The following is a 22,531-nucleotide window of genomic DNA, read 5'->3' on the forward strand; positions in this document are numbered from 1 at the left end:
AACAACAACAACAATTATTAACTAAGTATTTTAATGCACAGATGACAAAGTCTGAAAATGTATGTAGTAAGAACAACAACAACAAAAAACTTTAAATCTGAATTTGCTCTATTTCTCTGTAGCTTTCTGAGTATGGCTGGGTTTCTCTCTATATATAATTTGTATGCAGTAAATGCTAGGAAAATTGACAATATGAAGGATAAAATTGTTATACATTTCATAAAGTGCCCACAAAGACACCAATACTTCCTGTGTAGCTTCTGTCTAAGAGTGACTTGGTACTTCTAAGAAATTTTATATGGCACTCTCGATAAACACCAAGACACAATAAGGCAATATTTATCTCCCACATATTTACTTTGCAACGCTTTGTCTCACAACGCCAATTACTTTCTCCCTCACATGAGCTTTTTGAACTCCAAAAGGGCAGAACAGTATAAGTCTTGTTCAACTTTTGCCTAATCAAAAAGTTTTCTAGATCCTTTATATAGAAGTCAAGAAGTTGTGCCTCTTGATAGAATAAGAAGGTGAATAGATGGGAAAACCCAATCTTTTTCTTATAAGATAATTTAACTTTTCTCATATATACTAAAACTACTACAAGTATAATTAAAAGAACACAACACAATTTTTTTTTTTAGAAAGTAAAAATCATAATTAATTTATACCTGATCATCCAATGGTAACTCACAGAAAGCAGGAATATATTTAGCCCATTCCACCAGGACTAAGAGTTGCTGTTTCATAGATTCACAGACATCACCAATACTTGCAATTTTCTTAACATTTATGTCAGTGTTTGCTCCAGGACTTGAGACAGTGATCTAACATTAAGAAGAACATTATACAGATTTAGCTTTTAAAGTAATACATACTCAATATTCCTCTTATTTCTAATATTGCAATAAGTAAAAGCCATTAAAGCAGGCACTATCATTGTCATAGTATCTTGAAGTATACTAAACAGTTTTTAATTGATAAAATACTTATCATTTTATAAGTTAAATTGAAAATACTTAATACCTAGCGCAATGCTTTGGGAGCAGTATTTTATCATAAAAGTTAAATCAATTCAAAATGGCTACAAAAAAGAGATATAGGATAATCAAATGAAATAGGCTCTGTGATTTTATTTTCAATTAAAAAAAATGGTATTTCCATGAAGGAATTTCATCTTTAATTTCTTGAAGCTTATGAAGAAAATTGGACAAACTTTCCATTGGACAAAGTTTATTAAACTAGTGGAAAAAAAATTTAGACAGGAAGCCAGAGCTACTGTGTTGGTATACTAAAGGTCAGCCCATCAAAATAAAGTTATGAAATCAATTATTTGCTTAACAGTATTGAAGACCTTAACATATAAAAATAAGTGTTTAAAACTGCATATAATTTTGAGCTATATAAAAATATAAGTGGTTTTAAGATGTCTGTATGCTAAGAAAAGCATAGTGTAAAAGTTCTTATAAACTTAACTATTGAACATGCATATGTGTGTCTTTTGGTGTACCTTTATGTATGCATGTATATTCTCTCACAGCCTATAAATACTTTATAGGTCTATCAAGTAATGATGATGATAAGTGGAATGTTAGCCTCACAGTAATATCCATGTATTATCAAAAACAAAAGTAGTGGCATTGACTCCTAGGAACTGATGAACTGCTTAGCTATTTCATAATTAGCTTTATAATAGAAAAATATCATTAGCAGTTCTAATTTGGAAAATGCTAACGTAACTATCTTCCTTGTTTTCCAGATTCCTCAATGATTTATTTTTATGTATATAATTGATAGCCTTGTTGCTGTTGTTATTTAGAAGTGATATCCTCTTTCTAGAAATTCAAAATAGTGAAACCCCCTTTCTCTCATGTTATCAGAAGTATACCTCTTTCCTTAAATATGTTTGTCAATCAGGATGCCAAGTTGACTTCTTGAGTCCAAAATGCATTTTCAAGGAAAGAAGCACTGATGATAAGTCTTAATTAAAATCCATAAAGGTTGTAGTAACTTGCTTTACAGATTCAAGCAATAAAATAATACACTACCCTAGCACTGTACCATGCATCAAGTATTTTCAATCAGCCTTGTAAACAAACATTTATCAACAACCTTAGACTTACACACATTTCATTTATCCACTTAAAAAACAGGGTCTTGTCCAGGGAAAGTAAAAATTACAGTCAGAAGTCAAAGTAGACCTTTCAAACTAAAACTCTTGAATTGGTGTAAATGTAGTTGATGTTAGTAATGAGTACATTTGGATGAGCTAAGACCATTTTAATATTATGCATAAATAAACACATGACTTCATTAAGCAGGGTTGGATGCTGATACCTGGCGAGACAGAACTTCAGCCTGTGCCAGTGTGTTTATGGAGGGGCTGTTGCTGCCATCAAACGTGCTTCTTCTGGTACTTATTCTGTCACGCTCATTTTGCACAGCTATGGGAGAGAAATCATAGCGTTTATGGATCAGGTCTGTCCCATGTATGTCAGGACATACTGTTTGAAGTAAACCAAAACAGTGAGGAAATGTAGGAAGGAGCCCTTCTAAAGTCTCATGCTCAGGGGGAAGTATAACTGAAGATATTTATTCATTCTGTCAGCTTTAAAAAGGAGGAAGAGCCAGGCTTGTAACTGGAATATCAACATTTAGAAGTTCATAATATCAGTGTTAGAAACTGTTGGATCAGCCAGTTCATCCATGCTGTACTCTTAATAGGATGATTTTTTTCTTCTCTCAAAGTTAATAAAATCATTAAGATAACTAGAGGAAGAGTATTGCCTGTGAGTTTGACCAGGTCAAAGATAAGAGTATATTCATTGTCAGAAGATATGAGTCAGGGAAATGTGAAACTTGCATTTTTTTTTTCTCTATAAAATGCCAGCAAAATGGAAAGTAAAGTGTTACAGATTGAATCATCAAACCAGAGACATTGCTGTTGAGTAGAATTTGACTCATAGCAATGCTACATGACAGAGTAGAACTGTTCCATAGGATTTCCTAGTCTGTAAATATTTATGGAGGAGCTCTGGTAGCATAGTGGCTAAAGCACTTGACTGCTAACCAGAAGGCTGGCGGTTCAAACCCACCAGCCACTCCTCGGAAGGAAGGTTGGGCAATCCTACTTCCGTAGTGATACTGCCTCGGAAACCCAAGGAGGGGTCGCTATGAGTCGGGGCCGACTCGACGGCACATAACAACAACAACAACAAATATTTATGGAAGCAGAGAGCCGTATCTTTCTATTGGGGAGAAACTGGTGAGTTTGAACAGCTGATCTTTCAGTTATCAGCCAAGCTCTTTAACCAGTGTGCTACCAGGGGTCACTATGGATAGAAATATATCTCCACAAATAAATGTTGTAAATCCTAACCTCTAGGTCTGTGCTTATAATTCTGTTTAGGAATGGGTTGTCCTTGTTTTGTTAATGAGGCTAGATTAGTGTAGATGGTGTACTGAGTCAATCTCCTTTGACATATAAAAAAGATTAAACAAACAAGCAGAGGAGAGATGAGGTGAGATAGAAAGACTTCCTCTAGAGCTGCTCTGAATCCAAATTTTTAGCCTCTTAAACTCTGAGAAAGTAAATTTTTGTTTGTTATAGCCATCCACTTTTGGTATTTCTGTGATAGCAGCATGAGATAACTAAGACAGCATTTGGCACCAGCAGTAGAATGCTGCTCTAACAAATACAACGTGGAAGTGGTTTGGAACTGGGTAATGAGTAGAGGCTGGAAGAGTTTAAGCTGCCTAGTAGTGAAAGTCTATACTGTCCTGAAGAGAATATTGGGAGAAATATGGACATCAAAGGTGATTCTGGTGAGAGCTCAGAAGGAAGTGAGGAGAGCTGTGGAGAAAGTATCTATCGTCTTAGAGAATACATATGGTGACAGCTACATAATTTTGCTAAAAATGTGTACATTAAATTTGCTTCTGGGGAGGCTTTAAAAGAAAATGATGAATATGTAATTGAACAATGGAGGAAGAGTGATGCTTTTTTTGCCATGGCAAAGAACTTGTCTGAATTATTTTCAAACTCATGGTGGAAGGTACAATTTGTAAGTTACAAACTTGGATATCTGGCTGAGTAGATTTCTTAGCAAGATCATAAGGAAATTATATGGTTTTTCCTTGTCAATTATAGAAAAATGTAAGAGGAAAGAGATGGACTTGAAAATGAACTGTGCAAAATGAAAACAGAATTTAAAGATTTGGAAAATTCTGTTGTACAAACTAAAAGCAATTGTTTTAGAATGTTCACCAAGGATGTAGCTACACAATCTTTTGTTAAAAAGAATAAGCCTATGGTTGTTGTATCTAACAAACTACCACAGCAGAAAATCCATCAGCTTAGAGTGAAGTAAGGAAAAAAAAAAAAAAAAAAACTTGGGCAAAAGGAAAGAAACTGTCTGCCTCTTGGAATTCTGCAGATAAGAAACAGGCCAAAGAAACTAAATTTGTTGCCCTCCAAGAAGAGAAAATGGCCATCCCAGAACAGTTTGGAGATCAGCAGATCTGCTTGGAGAAGCACAGGAAGTAGGGCCTTCTGGGTTTCAGAGTATTGTGCCACGGTATCCAGGATATCAAAGGGTGAAGCCACAGACACCTAGATTTCAAAGATTCAAATTTTAGCCGACTCAGTTCCAGAGTGTGGGGCTGACATTCATGAGTCCAGGTGGATGGGCTTACTGCCTAGAGCTGAGAGGGTGGGCTGCCATGCCCAAGGAACAAAAAGGCAGGGCCTGTGGGGATAAGGCAGTGGGGACATCACTCAGATGGACTATCCCAGTGGGCCTGGAAGGTGGAGCTGAAGCCCAGGGCTGAGGAGCCTCCACCCCAAATCCAGAGGGCATGGCCAACACCAGCACCTGGAGAATAAGGCCATTGTCTAGGTGGTCTCAGAGTAGAGAGGATTGTTTTTAAGCCTTGAGAAACCAAAACCAAACTCATTCTTTCATGTCAATTTTGACTCATAGTGACCCCTCCTTGGGTTTCTGAGGTGGTAAATCTTTATGGAGGTAGATTGCCCAACCTTCCGTCCGAGGAATGGCTGATGGGTTTGAACCACCAGCCTAATGTAAATTGTTCTGCTGGGTTTTTGACTTGTTTGCTGCCTGTCATCCCTTCTTTCCATCCAATTTCTCCAATTTGTAATGGAAATGTCTACTTGTACCTTTCCACCACTGTACTTTGGAAACAGAGAATTTGTACTCTGGATTTCATAGGTTCACAAATGAAGAGGAATTTTGCCTCAGGAAAGAAAATGCCTAAAGTTTGACCCATAGCTGTTTTAGAGGATGCAGAAGATGAACTTTGGGTCTTCGAGATGATTTAAGATTTTGAGGATGATGTGATGGAGTGCGTGTATTTTGCATGTGGGAAGGAAATGAATTTTTGGAGGCCAAAGGATGGAATGTTACAGATTGAACTGTGTCCCCTGAAAATATGTGTTGTAAATCCTAAACTCAATGTCTCTGGTTATAATCTCATTTGGGAATGGGGTTTCTTTGCTCTGACAATGAGGTAGGATTAGTGTAGGGTGCATTTTGAGTTAATCTCTTTTGAGATATAAAAGAGATTAAACAGAGGAGAGTTGGAATAAGATAGATGTCACAAAACGTGGAGATCTCCAAGGAACCAGGAAGAGAAGCTGAAGAGATGAGGACCTTCCTCCAGTGCCAACAGAGAGTGAAACCTTACCCTAGAACCAGTGCTCTGCATTTGGTCTTCTACCTCCTAAACTGTGAGAAAAGAAATTTCTGTTTTTAAAAGCCACCCAATTCTAACATTTCTGTTATAGCAGTAAAAGATATCTAACACAAAAAGTAATTTTATTTAAGGTGATTTTAAGATTACAATCTTATGATCTTCTATGAAACACTGTTCTTTGGGCAATTTACAAACATGAATAAAGCAAATTTGCAGCATGTAGGGATCTTCCCTTACATGACAGATGCTGGAATGCCAGCATTTCAGAAAGGTTGAGAAATAGTAAGTATCATGTAGAAGGCTACCAGGAGAGAAAAAGGAAAAAACAAACCCACTGCCACCAAGTTGATTCTGACTGACAGTGACACTATAGGATCGAGCAGAACTGCCTCATAGGGTTTCCAAGGCTATAAATCTTTACAGAAGCAGACTGCCTCATCTTTCTCCCACAGAACTGCTGGTGAGTTTGAACCACTGACTTTTTTGGTAAGCAGGTGAATGTTTTAGCCACTGCACCATCAGAGCCCATGCAAAAGAATGCTAAGTCCATTTCCTTATTTCAGAAAAGACAGAATGAATATATCTCCACCTAATTAGTCTTGCTATTTTTCTATTACAGTAAATAAGATAAATATATCTGTTTTGAAACCTCAAAGTTAGTTTCTAATCTTTTTAGAAAAAATTAATTTATTATTTTTTCTACAATAGTAGAAAACATAATTTTCCTAATTTTCAAGATGATTTTGTTCCACTAATTTTTTAATTCATATAGGATTGTGAATTGCTTACACTTCTGTAGAGGTCAATTTTAGATTCAAGTAGAAATGGGTGGAAATGATTTGTAATTAATCTAAAAAACTACCAAATTAAGCTTTTATGATATAAGAAACAAGTCTTTTTTAAGTGAGAAAATTCTTCCTTAATTTTGTGACATTCATTTTTTCCTTCTTTTTTTAGGAGGCTTTGCCACCTGACCAAAATTAATGAAATTTTTGTCTCTTTGAAATACTGAGTGAAAAAAGACAAAGGGGGGAAAAATAGTTGTGTTCAAGATGGATTTCTTTGATAAACTTTATACTTCTGTAGTATAAAGAGTTGATATAATCTTAGTTTTTTTTTAAATTTTTCAAAATAGTTTGTTGAAATTTTCTCTTTTACATGATATTCCTAGGCATGGGGCAAAACTGAAAGGCATAAAAATACACTGGTATTAATAAAAATACTGCTGCTATTCCCTGCCAAATATTCAGAATGTGTTAAACATATTGATTTTTAAATTAACTGTATTTAGACTATAGGACATGAGAATCAGATTATTTACTGTGCTCAGAATGGAATTGTTGTTGTTGTTATTTGCTGTAGAGTCGGCCCCAACTCATAGCAACCCCTCCTTGGGTTTCTGAGGCAGTATCACTAAGGAAGTAGGATTGCCCAACCCTCCTTCTGAGGAGTGGCTGGTGGGTTTGAACCGCCAGCCTTCTGGTTAGCAGTCAAGTGCCTTAGGCACTATGCTACCAGAGCTCCTAGAATGGAATTAGTGCACCCTAAAATAGAGTGTCTAGTCTATTGGATGTCAGAAGAGACTTTGAAACTTGCACTTGAAAGGAAAGTAGCTAAAGCTAATGGAAGAAATGATGAAATAAAAGATAAGAACAGAAGATTTCAGTGGCAGGTCAAGAAGACAAAGAAAGTATTAAATGAAATGTTCAAAACCTAGCGTTAGAAAACCAAAAGGGAAGAATACACTCAGCCTTTCTCAAGCTGAAAGAATTTAAGAAAAGATTCAAACCTCATGTTGCAATATTGAAAGACTTGATGGCAAAAATACTGAACAATGTGGGAAGCATCAAAATAAGAAGGAAAGAATGCACAGAGTCACTGTATCAGAAAGAATTGGTCAATGTTCAACCATTTCAAGAGGTAGCATATAATCAAGAATCAATGTTAATGAAGAAAGTTGTCCAAGCTGCCTTGAAAGACTTGGTGAAAAACAAGTCTCCAAGGACAGACAGGACATCCATTGAGATGTTTCAACGAAAAGATACAACAGCAAAAGCACTCACTCATTTATGCCAACATATTTGGAAGACAGCTACCTGGTCAACCAATTGGAAGAGAATCATATTTGGTGCCCATTACAAAAAAAAAAAAAAAAAAGATTATCCAAAAGAATGTGGAAATGATATTTCATTAATATCACATGCAAATAAAATTTTGCTGAAAATAATTAAAAAATAGTTGCAACAATACATTGACAGAAAACTGCTAAAACTCAAGTCAATTTCAAAAGAGGAAACGGAACAAGGCAAATCATTGTTGGTGAATACCAGAAAGAATACCAAGAAGAATATCAGAAAGATGTTTCCTTGTGTTTTATTGACTATGAAAAGGCATTTGACTGTATGGATTATAACAAATTATGAATAACATTGTGAACAATAGGAATTCCAGAACACTTAATTGTGCTCATGAGGAATTTGTCCATAGACCAAGAGGCAGTGATTCAAAGAGAACAAGGGGATACTACATGGTTTAAAATCAGGAAAGGTGTGCATCAGGGCTCCGTCCTTTCACCATACTTATTCAATCTGTATGCTGAGAAATAATCCAAGAAAATGGACTGTATGAAGAAGAATATGGCATCTGGTTTGGAGGAAGACTCATTAACAAGCTGCAATGTGCAGATGATACAACCTTGTTTGTTGAAAGTGGAGAAGCACTTACTAAAGAACATCAAAGACAATAGAAACCTTCAGCATGGAGTACGGTTCAACAAAAGAAAGCAAATATCTTCACAACTCAACCAAAACACAACATCAGGAAAAATGGATAAAAGATTGAAGTTGTGAAGGATTTCATTTTACTTGAATCCATAATAAACCGTCATAGGAGCAGCAGTCAAGACATTAAACAATGTATTGCATTGGGCAAATCTGCTACAAAAGACCTCTTTAAAGTGTTAAAGAACAAAGATATCACTTTGAAGACCAAGCTATGTCTGACCCAACCCATGTTATTTTCAATAGCCTCATATGCGTGTGATGTCTGAACAATGAGTAAGGAAGACCACAAAAGAATTGATGCATTTGAATTGCTGTGTTTGTGAAGAATATTGAATATATCATTGACTGGAAGAATGAACAAATCTGTCTTGGAATAAGTACAGCCAAATGCTCCTTTGAACTAAGAACAGCCAGATTTTGTCTCTCGTACTTTGGCCATGTTATCAGGAGGGACCTGTCACTGGAGAAAGATATCATGCTTAGTAAAGTGGAGATTCAGTGAAAAAGGGAAAGGCCCTCAATGACATGGATTGACACAGTGGCTCCAATGATGGGCTCAAGGATAGCAAGAATTGTGAAATGCTGCAGGACTAGGCAGTGTTTTTGTTCTATTGTACATTGGTCAGTACAAGCCAAAGTCAATTGAATAGCACCTAACAATGACAGTCTATTTTCTCTGTCCCCTAGTAGAATAGAGGGCATCATTTGTCTATTTTGTTCACAACTGAAACGCCAGCACTTAGAACAGTATTTGGAAAGTAGTAATAATAAATATGTATTGAGTGAATGAATACAAAGTAAATGATCATTTAATTTTTATGAAATGAAAAACATAGTCAATTGTTAGTGACAGTGAAGAAGTATTAATTTTAAAATATATTTATTACAAATTTTATCATTTTTTAATAGTATATTGGAATGTTATTTAGTCTCTCTCTCTCTCTCTCTCTCTCTCTCTCTCTCTATATATATATATATATATATATGAACATATATAGGTCAGGGATAACATAGTGTTGGATAGAATGGTCTCTGGGAACAGTCACCAGATTTAGACTGTCTCTAACACTTCCTGGCTGGGTAACCTTGGGCTAAATTGTTAAACTCAAAGAGTCATAGATTCCTCATCAATACAATGAGGAAAACCATAAGACCCACACAAAAAGATTACTGTGATTAAAGGACAATATGTATGCTTGTTATCATTTTCCATCAATAATGTTATTTTATTATTACCTTCTTTTTTCATTCCTGCTCTGAAACACTTTCTTAAGCGACAATATCTACATTGATTCCTTTTGTCTTTGTCAACAACACATTGCCGACTGAACCTATAATATCAAACAGAGATATATTAGTTTTAAGAAAACTATTTTTTTTAATCAAAAAAACAAATAAACAGACATAGAGTTCAAATAAGTATGTTCTAATTTGGCTCACCAGAAAGAATATGTAAGAACAATTGCCTATGACATTTCCATAGGGTTTCATCATGAGCATATATATGGAAATATAAGTCCCACCTCTCATGCAAGCTTCATAATAAATAAAACTGACTATCTTACTGTTGTCAGGTACACATGATCATTTTTATCATGAATCATAAAAGCCTTATAAACTTTGGCATGAAAATACTAATTGTTTTTGCTAAATGATTTTTGTTTATTGGAGACTATATCATAACATTATGCCTCTGTGCTTTCATGGTTTCTTTTTAGAAAACATCTATTAATTTTAAGTGTATTTCACATTCAAATCAAGTTGACTCCAATGCTGAGAATCAACAGGCAGTTAAGCACAGCATAGAAAGTATAAATTATGAGCCCACTAGCAGGGATTAAAAAAAAAAAGCCAATATAGAGTGTTGGTGAGAATGTGGAAAACTTGGAACCCTCATACACTGATAGTTGGAAAGTAAATATGTATCTGCTTTGGACGAAAGCTTGGCAGTTTCCAAAAGTTAAACATAGAGTTACCATATTATCCAGTAATTACACTCTTAGGTATATACCCCCCGAAAATGAAAACATGTTCACACAAAAACCTGTACATGAATGTTCATAGTGGCATTATTCATAATGGCCAAAAAGGGAAATAATTCAAATGTCCATCACCTAATAAATGGATAAACAAAATGTAGTATATCCACATAATGGAATATTATTATGTGATAATAGGAAGAAAGTACTGATACATGCTACAACTTGGATGAACTTTGAAACATTATGGTAAATGAAAGTAGCCAGACACAAAAGGTCACATATTGCATGATTATTTATATGGAATATCCAGATTATGATAATTAATACAAACATAAAGTAGATTAATAGTTGCTTTAAATGGAGATAGGGTTCATAGTTAGGTGAAAATAGTTGTTGTTGTTATGTGCCGTTGAGTCAGGTGAAAATAGAGTGAGTGCTAAATAAAGGGTACAGGGTTTCTTTACAGAATTATGAAAATTTCTAAATTGCTAGTAGTTATGTTATAAAACTGTAAATACACTAAAAAGCTAAATTGTACATTAAAAAAAAAAAAAAAAGTACAGTCTCTGGATTAAAACCAAAGCTGGTATACCATTTAATATTAATCCAACTTGGGCACATTATTTAATAAAAGTTAATTTATAATTGTAAAATAGGGAGAAAAAGGGAATTTGCCTTAAAAAATTGTTGTATGAATATACTTTAAACTTTAAAGAATTTGGGGCAAATTTTACTAATATAGCAAACAATATTTCTTCAAAACTCTGGCATTAGATTACCCGTTAAGTATTGATAGCGTTATTGCTGTGTGCCGTTGAGTTGATTCTGACTCATAGAGACCGTACATGACAGAGTAGAACTGCTCCATAGGGTTACCTAGACTGTAACCTTTATGCAAACAGATTGAAGGGCCTTTTCTCCCATGGAAAAATTGGTGGGTTCCAAAGGCTTACTTTTCTGGTTATCAGCCAAGCACTTAACAATTCTGTCATCAGAAATCTGTAAGTATTGTTATATCCCTAATTATTTGTAGTTGATTATTAATGATGAGAATAAAGGGATGTATTTTATTACTTACAAAAGAAGATATTTATTCTAATAAATATGGGTGGCTACTTAAAATTCAGTGAAATGTAAAGCCTCCTATGAATCAACTAAGCTAGAAGAGTGTTACGGTATTATGGTGGGGAAAAGAAAAAATAGCATCGTTCATTTGGGAGACAAAAAAAAAAAAAAAAAAAAACTCATTGCCTTCAAGTCATTTCTGACTCATAGCAGCCCCCATTGGGTTTCTGATGCTGTAAATCTTTCCAGAAGTAGCTCGCCCCATCTTCCTTCTGCAGAGTGGCTGGTGAGTTTGAACTGCTGACCTTCCAGTCAGCAGCAGTCAAGTGCCTTATCCACTATGCCACCAGAGATTACCAATAAACACACAGAATACATCCATTTAAATCAATAAAATAGTTGAATAAATATATATTAACATGTATTATGTATATGATCCTGGTGTAGGGATTAAAGAAGTTATATTACCTGTCTCTTCCATTCAAGGAAACTACTAATGGAGTAGGAGCTCTGGTAGCATAGTGTCTAAGGCACTTACTTGACTGCTAACCAGAAGCCTGGCGGTTCAAACCCACCAGCCACTCCTTGGAAGGAAGATGGGGCAATCTACTTCCGTAGTGATACTGCCTCGGAAACCCAAGAAGGGGTCGCTATGAGTCGGGGCCGACTCGATGGCGCATAACAACAAACAACAACAACAACTAATGGAGTACACATACAACTTACAGACAGCCTTAATAAAAAGAAAAATGTGAGAAGTATTAACAGTAGTAATTTAAAGTGCCCTGAGAGGGAAAGTTCAATTTCAATATGATAGAGCTAAAGGAGACATGGGAGCTCTGGTAGCATAGTGCCTAAGGCACTTGACTGCTAACCAAAAGGCTGGCAGTTCAAACCCAGCAGCCACTCCTCAGAAGGAAGATGGGGAAATGTACTTCTGTAGTGATACTGCCTCAGAAACCCAAGGAGGGGTCGCTATGAGTTGGGTCTGGCTCGACGGCATATAACAACAACAACAATGGAGACATAGTGCAAATGGATTTTGTACATCTTGAGAATGGATGATTTTGGGACCAGCAAATTGTGAGTTTAAAAATCCTTTATATCCTTAAAGGTTGCATCAAATACAATGAACTTAAAACCCCCAAGTGGAAAATCATAGAGTTTGCTTAATATAAAATATGTAAAGGCTAGATAGATAGGAGCATCCATGATGGGAAGATGTGGTGAAATAAACTGTTCACATTGTTGGAATTTTTTTAAACTTCCAAATTTGCTATAAAAACCCTCCTTTCCCACACTTCCCATATAGGAAGGAAGGAAATCCTCCAAGTCCTTTGTGCTACCATTCTCTCTGATACTTACAAGTTGCTGTTGATTTAGTTGTTCGAGTCAGCAGGTTCCATATTTATCTACATATGTGTGTGTGTCTGTGGGTATGTATGTATTCACTCTTAACCAAACACACAACTCAAAAAATATTGTTCACGTATTATTTTATCCATACTATAATTGTTAAATTTTCTAGAACACTCAATATTTAATGCAATCAGAGAAAAACTGCTTTTCATGAAGGAAATTATTCTATTTTTTTTTTAACCTCTAGACTTTTGGTGTGTATAAGAGAAAAAAACGTATTCTATATGATATTTTTTCAAATATTTTTCAAATATTTATCAAGGTTTTTAAGTGCATGAGTTACACTCTTTTTCAAACTACCTACTTCAAGCTCTCATGCAAAACTTTGTAAAGAACATGAATTAGATGTTTGGGGAGTTACATATTTATTAACTTTTTTTCCACATCCTTAGCAATCAAATGGGAGCTCGGGTAGCCTAGTGCCTAAGGGATTTGACAGCTAACCAGAAGTTTGGCAGTTCAAACCCACCAGCCACTCTTCAGAAGAAAGATTGGGCAATCTACTTTGGTAGAGCTATTGCCTTGGACACCCAAGGAGGGGTCGCTATGTGTCAAATCGACTCGACAGCAGTGAGTTAGTGAGAGCAAGAAAATGACAACCTGTTGTAAAAGAGTTAACTTCTTCCCAAATGTGCAACTTGTTCTTGGGACCAACAGAATAGTAATCTTCAATGTGTCTTTCATAGATTGAGCAAGACTTTTTTTTTTTTTTTTCTTTTATACAAATCAGTCCTTTTTAATAGCTCCTATTCAACCTGGATGCAATCTGCATTCCAGGACTGTCACACTGAAAATTCAAGGTACATTGTTTGAACCTATATTGTGCTATGAAATTGTCTATATATGATTTAAAAAGAAAAGCCTGCTAATAGGAAGCTGTGACACATACAATATAGTTAAGTCAGTTTTAGGCATTTCAATTCAATGCCAAAAATGTTGACCTAAGAAATACATTTCAAATTTTAGGAATGAAAATTAACATTCATTCATTAACATCAATAAGCTACCAGAAAGAAAATTACAAAAGGGCTAAGAGCCAGAATGTGGTGATACGAAAAAGAATAAGTAAAATACACACATTGTAATACTATTTAAATACGGATTTGAAAATGCTTAGTGATGTATGTACATGTAGTAAAACAATAAAGAAACACAAGGAAGAAATAAATACCAAACTCCAGAGAATGGTTACCTATGGGAAATGGGCAAAAGAGTAAAATGATAGGAAAGACGTTCACCAGAGATTTCAACTATATTGGTCTAATATATTGGTGGATATGTGCTTTATTTTTATTTTTTTTAAGTGCATCCTTTTACAAGTCAAAATGTTTCATAAAAATTGTTGTCAGTGAAGGCAAACACAGGTATATGGGTGGACAGATGGGTGGACAGGCTGAACTATTAGACATGTCTATGCAGCCGGGGGTATACCCAAGACCATGCATAAGGTTGGCAGACAATAGTTTTACAAGTGTATTTGTATGTTCTGTAAGAATTTCCAGGGGTATAGTAGAGCTGACAAGGGACAAGGTTGTAGTCACTTCTTGGTCACAGCCAGCTACCCAGAGGGAGCAAGTAGCTGAACCTGTGGGCTCAGGACCATAATCGCAGGTGACATCAAGCTCAACTGGCATAACATACTACACAAAACATTGTTCCACCTCCTATTTTGGCGAGTAGTGACTGGGATCTTAAAAGCTTGCAAGCAGCCATCTAGAGGCAACAATGAGTGTCTCCTCATCCAGAGAAAAGTAGAATGAAGAAAAACAAAAATTCATGGAAGCAATTAGTCCTAGCAACTGGTACCATGTGATCTTCAGCCTATAAGACTATGAGACAAGAAGAACTAGATAGTGTACTGTTGCCATGGTCAATCACTTGGAGGGGGATCTATGTAGGAGATCCTGCATTGAGTGGGAGAACAATGTGGAACAAAACTCAAAATCATTTGGGAAAAAAAAAAGAGGGACCAGGTTTGCTGGTCTGATAGAGCCTGGTGGAACCACTGAGACTATGGCCCCTAGCTGCCCTTCAGGTCTGGAATTGAACCCACACCTGTGACTTCCAGCCAAACAAAAGACAGGCATATGAGTTGAACATGTACCTGAGGTAGATACACTCTTTGGACAAAGAGAACAATCATGGGAGAAAGAAGGGCTGTTTATGCACAGGGAGACAGTTCAGAGGGCAGGATTGCATGGAGGGATGGACACAGGGAAGAGGTTACTATTGGGAGGAAGTGGGAGAGGAGCTGTTGCATTGGGGTAAATTGTAGTCAATGTCATGAGACAACGTGTGTTTGAACTGCTGCATGGAAAGTAAATTTGCTCTGTAAACTTCCACCCAAATCACAATTGAAAAAAAAAAAAAAAAAAAAAACACTTATGTGTATGTTTCCTATATACACATCCACACAGCCTCACTCTTAATCTTATCTTATAGATTTTGCTCATAGAGTTAAAGAAATAGGAAAGCTCTGCACTTAATGCCTTAATTTCTTGGAAGCCATTTTGAAACATCACTAAAAGGAGCACTTCAAGCACCTGCAGGTATAAACGTGACTCTTGCGTATGCTGCGTCTGAAGAAGCCCTTGCATCCATCACAGCTTGATGCTCCATAGTGCTTTCCTGTGGCTCTGTCCCCACATATAGCACATAGACAGTTAACACCATTGTCTGTGGTATTCATACTTGTCGTCTCTGGGGTGGAACTATCTGTTAAAAAAAAAGTAAGAGGAGAATTAATTACTATTGAGTATTTCTTGATGAACTTGCCTGACTAATTATTCATTGGCTTGAAGAAGTCCATTTCTTACCTTGTTGGACACTCATGCCATTGCTTTCCTTTTAACCACTGGCTGCTCCTCAAGTTTCTTTTCTTAGCTCCCCTCTGAATTTCAGGGACTATAGGTCTCAGCTCCCCAATTTCATTCTTTCCCTGGAGAAGCTCATCTAGTCTCATAACCTTAAATAGTATTTGTATGATGAAAACTCCCCCAAATTTTGTCTTTGATACTGATCTCTCCCATACTTAGGAAATATCCATCTGAAATATCCAAAAATATATTTAACATTTTCACTTTGAAGTCTAATAGGAATCACCAATTAATATGTCAGGACTCGAAAGCTTTGATTTTCTCCTAGGATATGTTCTTCCCTCAATTGCTCTCATGTCTATCAACAGTACCTAGAGCCAAAACCTGACAGTCTTTGAATTCTTACCTTCATCCTTAATATTCAACCCTTCAGTAAGTCCACATTCAAAATATATAATTCACTTCTCACTCATCACCACTCCACCTTTATTTTGTAGACTAAAATCTCCCCCCTTACTGCAATAGGGCCCTAGCTGATTTCCTCACTTCCACTCTTGTTCCCTGTCATGGATTGAAATATGTTTTATTAAAATATGTGCCAATTTGGCTGGGTCATGATCCTCAGTGGTTTGGCAGCTATGTAATGATCCCCCATGATGTGATCTGACATGATAAGCCAACCAGTTGTAAGCGGATTAGGGTGGGATGCAACTCCTTTAATCGAGTCACAGCCCTGATTTGATATGATGGGAGTTTCCTTAGGGCATAGCCTAAATCACCTTTTATTTAAAAATAAAGACATAAAAGGAGAGAGAAGCATGCAGAGAGAAAAGGACTTCCAACCATCAAGAAACAAGAGAGAAAACAGAGTGCATCCTTTGGACCCAAAGTCCCTGTGCTGAGAAACTCCTAAACCCAAGGAAAGATTGATGACAAGGACCTTCCCCAGAGGTGACAGAAAGAGAAAGCCTTCTCTTAGGGCCAGAACCCTGCATTCAGATTTCTAGCCATCTCCTTAGGATTTTTCTGTCCAGCAGCACTGGATAACTAAGACACCCCCTACTGGTTATTCATTCCCACAATACCCCCAGAGAGATCTTGATTTAAGAAATTTCACATCATCACCCTCTGCATCCAACTCTGCCACAACTTGTCATTAGATACAGAAAAAAAACTAGCACACTTTACCATGACCTATAAAGCCCTACATGATGAAGCCCCCAACCTACCTCCCTAGACCCAAAATCTGGTACCACTTTTCCTCTTGTTAACTATTCTCCAACAATGTTGTATTTATTTATTCTTCCTTTAAAGCCTGTTCCATCTCAGACACTTGATACTTGCCAGTTCTTCTGCTTGGAAGGAGAATTCTTACCCAAAATTTGGTTTGAGTTGACTATAATATAAGGTTTTGCTCAAATCTCACATTTCCCAAAAGACTTTCTCTGAACACATATTTAAAGAGTCATTTTCCAAGTATTGTATGAGAACACTATTATTAAAAAAAAATTAATACATAGAAAGAAACATTCTTTAGCAAAGATGTTAGCAAAGATGGGAGGGGAAGGGAGGAGAAATCACTAACTAGACAGTAGGCATGTATTAACTTGGGTGAAGGGAAAGGCAATATACAATAAGGAGGAGGTCAGTACAACATGACTAAGGCAAAGAAAGGCACTGGGAGGTGCACAAGAGTTAAAGGCAACAAAGGTAAATACTATCACATACACAGCCCTGCAATAACAGTAATAACAAATAATAACCTATGAGTGCAAGCTGATCAGGTGTGGGAAAGCAAACAGGATTATGCCCACAAATATATATATATAGGTTTGGCAGAAGATATTTCTACATATGTATTTGTATGTATATATCCATGTATATAGTAGAGCACACAGGGAGCAAAGTTATGAAAATATCTTAGCTATAACCAGACACCTTGAGGGACTGAGGCACTGGGCTTGAGGTCTTGGGACCATAGTTTTGGGGAACAACTAGGTCAATTGGCCAGCAAAGACAATGTTCTACATCCTACTTTGATGAATAATGTCTGGGGTCTTAAAAGCTTGTGAGTGGCCATCTAAGATACAACTACTGATCTCTCTCTGCTTGAAGCAAAAAATAAAAAAGTGAAGAAAATCAAAGAAGCAAGGAAACAGTCTAATAGACCATGCAAACCTCAGCTTCCACTACACTGAGACCAGAAAAACTAGAACATATGCAGCTACCAATATAGACCACTCTGATCAGGATCATAAGAGAAGGTCTTGGACAGAGTGGGAGAAAAATGGGGAAGAAAATTCAAAATCATAAAAAAAGATTAGACATACTTGTTTGATAGAGACTGGTGGAACTGCTGAGTCTATGGCTCTTAGATACCCTTCAAACCTGGAATAGAACCCACCCTCATGGATCACCATTCAGCCAAACAATAGCCAAGTCCATAACATCAACAATAACACAGAGGAGAAAGATTCTCATCAGAACAACCAACAATATGAGACTAAAAGGAGAGAATTTGCCCCAAAATAAAGCCAGAGAAGAAAGGAGCAACAAAGAAGGACAAATGGAAACAGGGAGCCTAGGGAGGAAATGAGAGGTGTGCTCTTACATTGAGAGGAATACAAATAATGTAACAAAACAAAATATGTATAAATTATTGAATGGAAAATTAATGTGTTCTATAAACTTTGACACAAACCATGATGAAAATTTAAATAATAATAGTAAGAGTAACTTCCTACTTCTTCTTCAACTAGAACACTGCTTAATTTTCTATAACAATTTCATTGTCTAAAATTAGATAATGTATTGGTTTGTTATTTATCATCTATCTTTGCCCACTAGAATTTAAACATCCTGATCAGAGATTTTATTTGTTTTATTCAGTGCTCTGTTTTCCCATTCTAACAACAGTGTGCAGTATGTAGTGGGCATCTAAAACATATTTTGAAGGAAGGAATGAGCTTAAAATATATATAATAACCACTCCTCAGAAGGAAGTTTGGGCAGTCTACTTCCATAGTGACACCTCCTTGGAAACCCAAGGAGGGGTTGCTATGAGTCGGATCCAACTCCACGGCACATAACAACACAACATAAAATTATACCAGTAAGTATTCTTAAATAAGTAAATATTCACTACTTCCTTAAATATCTGTATGTGATCAAAATATATTAAACATGGAAATGTAATATGTTATAACATCTAGTTTATTTAATCATATAATCACATAATACAAATGTAGCCATACACTATTCTACCTGTAATAGAATAAAATGGTAACACTGAAAACTGCCATATCCCAACTGCAATCTATTCCCTAATACTTCTGTTTAGGCAGATATTATCATATATACTTTCATAAAAATTGACAAAGAAATTTTACTGAGAATTTGCTTAAGTAAATCATGTAACAGAATTTAATGCTAGAGATTTTTCTGTTGGTAACATTAAAATAGGTATTAGAGATATGGTAGTAAGAAGTGTTGAGGATTGATTGTATTATGAAAGATTATACGAAAATATTAAAAACAAATTCAAATCTTGCTTCACATTTAATGTCAAATTTATGCATTATTAATAAAATTTATTACAAAAAACCACATAAATGTTTCTCTCATTAGACAACATCTTGGAAATAGCCATATAAGCTAGTTGTTTTAGAAACTATTTATAGTAAATCTGTCTCTACCATTCATTAATCTATAGTTCTTTTAAAAAGTCATGATTACAGTGAGATAAATGTTAAGTATCTCTAAATAGTTTAAACATAAAGAACCAAAATGATGACTGCCTAAGAATTGTATTCCAAATCATTTAACTCCATTTTTCACTAAAATTTCAGAATTTATTTTTTAACCCTTTTTAAAAATATTTCCACTAATAAGGTATTCTATTTACTGTAACATAATAAGCACCAGTCATAAAAATTTGCTGCATATTAAGATACTAAGATATCTAAGTACAATATGTTTTCACAATCCTGAACTAAACACACACGTACACATTTCCAAATTATATATAATTACTAGATGTAAGGTGTCCTAACAATTGTAACTTACTTTGGAAAAGGTTTTTTACTTGGACAAAAATTATAAATTCAAAGTAAACTATAGTATTACATAAAGATATGAGTACTTAACAATTCAGGTCTTATTTAAAGTTAAAATGTTACAGTGGATAAATATTAAGAGCTTTCTGTGGCTAAACATTAGCCTGTCAAGGGAGGTTATAATATAAACCTTTATTTCCCTTCATGTTTATGTTAAATGCAAAAACTTGACAGTAAATTTAAATGCAGTTTCCCATCAGCAGCAATTGAGAACTATAATAACGAAAGGAGACAATCAGTAAAACTCACCAGTGTTGTAAAGAAACTTTGTTCCACATGTCATTTTAAATATTGCATAGAAAATATACTTTCATGGCACAACTGCCAATATTACTTATTACTACGATTTACAGCAAATAAAATAACTGCTGAAATGACTCTTTTTACCTCACAAGACAGAATTCTATGCTTACTTTATTACACATAACTAGACTTTTTCTATCTCAAGCATAAAATGCCACAGTATTATTAATTTAAATTTAGTGATGAGGAGCAAAAGCTCAGATTTGTGGTCTTAAAAGCAAGGTCTGAACTCTCCAGCAATAAAACATTGAACTACCACTTCAGAAATCTCAGTTTTACTTCTCCAATTTTTCACTTTTCTTTATATCTATAAGCAGATGAGGACTCACCATTTGAATTATATAGAATCTGCATCGTTTCAAACTCCAAAGTTGTGTAAGTTGGGTCGAGAACTTCACTGTAATTTGCCATTTCCATGTCCAGTATCGGTTCCGATACCCTCATCATTGATTTAGAAAGACACATACAACTGGCACCACAGTCCCAGAGCAGTGTATGATGACCGTTTTGCTTTCAATCCGTGAGTGATAACTCAAAGTTAAGTGTAACTGAGTGACTTATGCACTGCAGAGGGAGGAGCTGTAAAACTGTAAACTCCTTCACGGGCCATATTCTGCTTATTTATTTTTCGTTTATGGTCTACGAAAGCAATTCCTTATGATAATCTTGGAATGCTTCATAGACCCACCTTATCTGAAGTGCTTAGTGGACTAACATGCTTTGCTAAATTGATTTCCAGTAGACAATAAATGATGTCAGTGACAGAAAGATTAAAGATAGAAAAGGAAATCTCTTATGTTTTAAACTGTAATTACATCATGATTTCTCCCATTTAAGGGGCTGAAATTATGTTCTGAAAAAATGGCACTTAGTTTATTATTATGAATTTGGTAAGTTGAGACTATCAGTTGACATTTGATATTTCAACACTTAATATAAGAAATCTCAAGTTTTCTTACATATAAGACAAAGATAACTTTGTTTACATTTGTGTAAAACAAATTTGAGATTTAGAATAATAGGGATTTATGCTATCACTCTGGGCATAAAACCTTGAGCATAATCATAATGATGTTGACTTTAACTTATTCTCTTCAACTGTCAACTTAAGAGAATGTTTCCCTTGCATGTTTATACACTTCCAAAGGGTAGAATAGTACAGCTTCTTGTACATTGTAGACATTTTAACTACTAACACAAATAAGGTCTAATTTCTTTTAAATTCTGATGTCTATTACATTCTAGGCATCAAACAGAAGTAAAATTATTATAATGGATGTGGATTTAAACATCTGCATTATTTGGTTCCTGATATCTACCATCTATACAGCGTTCTATACCTTCTATGCATGACAAAGCACACATATATGCTTACATTTTGGTAATGTTTAAAGATTTACTATTGTTTAGTCTTCAATGAGTATATTCTATACCTGAGAATATATTCACTGATTTTACCTCTGAAGAAAGAATTCCAGCTATATTTACATTATAAATTCATACTTTGAATTTTCATATTTATTAAAGATTATAGCATAATAGTATTTTATTAATTTTATTACCATACAACTCATGCATATTATATCATACTTTAGAAATTATTGTATTTCTAATTCACAACTTGCCCTCATTTGTTGTACTGTGTTGATTTGTGTGTTGCTATGATGCTGAAAGCTACCTCATCAGCATTTCAAATACCAGCAGGGTAACCCAGGGTGGACAGATTTCAGCAGAGCTTACAGACTAAGACAGGCTAAAGAGAAGGACTTGCAGATTTACTTCTGAAAAAAAAATAGGCCAGTGGAAACCTTGTGAATAGTAGCAGAACATCGTGTGCTATAGTGCCAGAAGATGAGCCCCTCATGTTGAAATGCATTCAAAATATAACTGGGGAAGAGCTGACTTCGAAAAGTAGAGTAGAGCTTAATGACATGGATGGAGTAAAGCTTTTAGGACCTTCAGCTGCTGATGTGGCACTACTCAAAATGAGAAGATTTAGCTGCCAACAACCATTAGTAATCAGAATGTGGAATGTGCAAAGTATGAATCTGAGAAAATTGGAAGTCATGAAAAATGAAATGGAACGCATAAAGATTGATATTTTGAGCATAAGTGAATTTAAATTCACTAATGCATACAGATTTCAATGGTTCAAACCCACCAGCTTCTCCATAGAAAGAAAATAGGGCAGTCTGCTTCCTTAAAGATTTACAGCCTAGGAAACCCAATAAGGGTTGCTATGAGTCAGAAATGACTTGATGGCAATGAGTTTTTTGGAGTTAAAAATATTAACTCATTTAAAAACTACATATTTAGTATATATATATACAATGGAA

The 22,531-nt window shown here is 35.3% G+C and overlaps 1 protein-coding gene across 1 annotated transcript in view; it reads right to left on the minus strand.

Moving 5' to 3' along the window:
- Positions 1–20,660, minus strand: part of HNF4G (hepatocyte nuclear factor 4 gamma) — a 36,463-nt gene extending 15,803 nt beyond the window's left edge. The window contains exons 1-5 of the mRNA XM_007954622.2: positions 20,525–20,660; positions 15,505–15,676; positions 9,732–9,826; positions 2,335–2,441; positions 669–824 (exon numbers count right to left, since the gene is read on the minus strand). Coding sequence (XP_007952813.2) covers positions 669–824; positions 2,335–2,441; positions 9,732–9,826; positions 15,505–15,676; positions 20,525–20,660 — 666 coding nt within the window. The remainder of the gene's footprint in view (positions 1–668; positions 825–2,334; positions 2,442–9,731; positions 9,827–15,504; positions 15,677–20,524) is intronic.
- Positions 20,661–22,531: the final 1,871 nt, after the last annotated feature.

The sequence above is a fragment of the Orycteropus afer genome, unplaced genomic scaffold (assembly GCF_000298275.1).
Source record: "Orycteropus afer afer isolate SDZICR_OR568_19922 unplaced genomic scaffold, OryAfe1.0 scaffold00467, whole genome shotgun sequence".
Taxonomy (NCBI): domain Eukaryota; kingdom Metazoa; phylum Chordata; class Mammalia; order Tubulidentata; family Orycteropodidae; genus Orycteropus; species Orycteropus afer.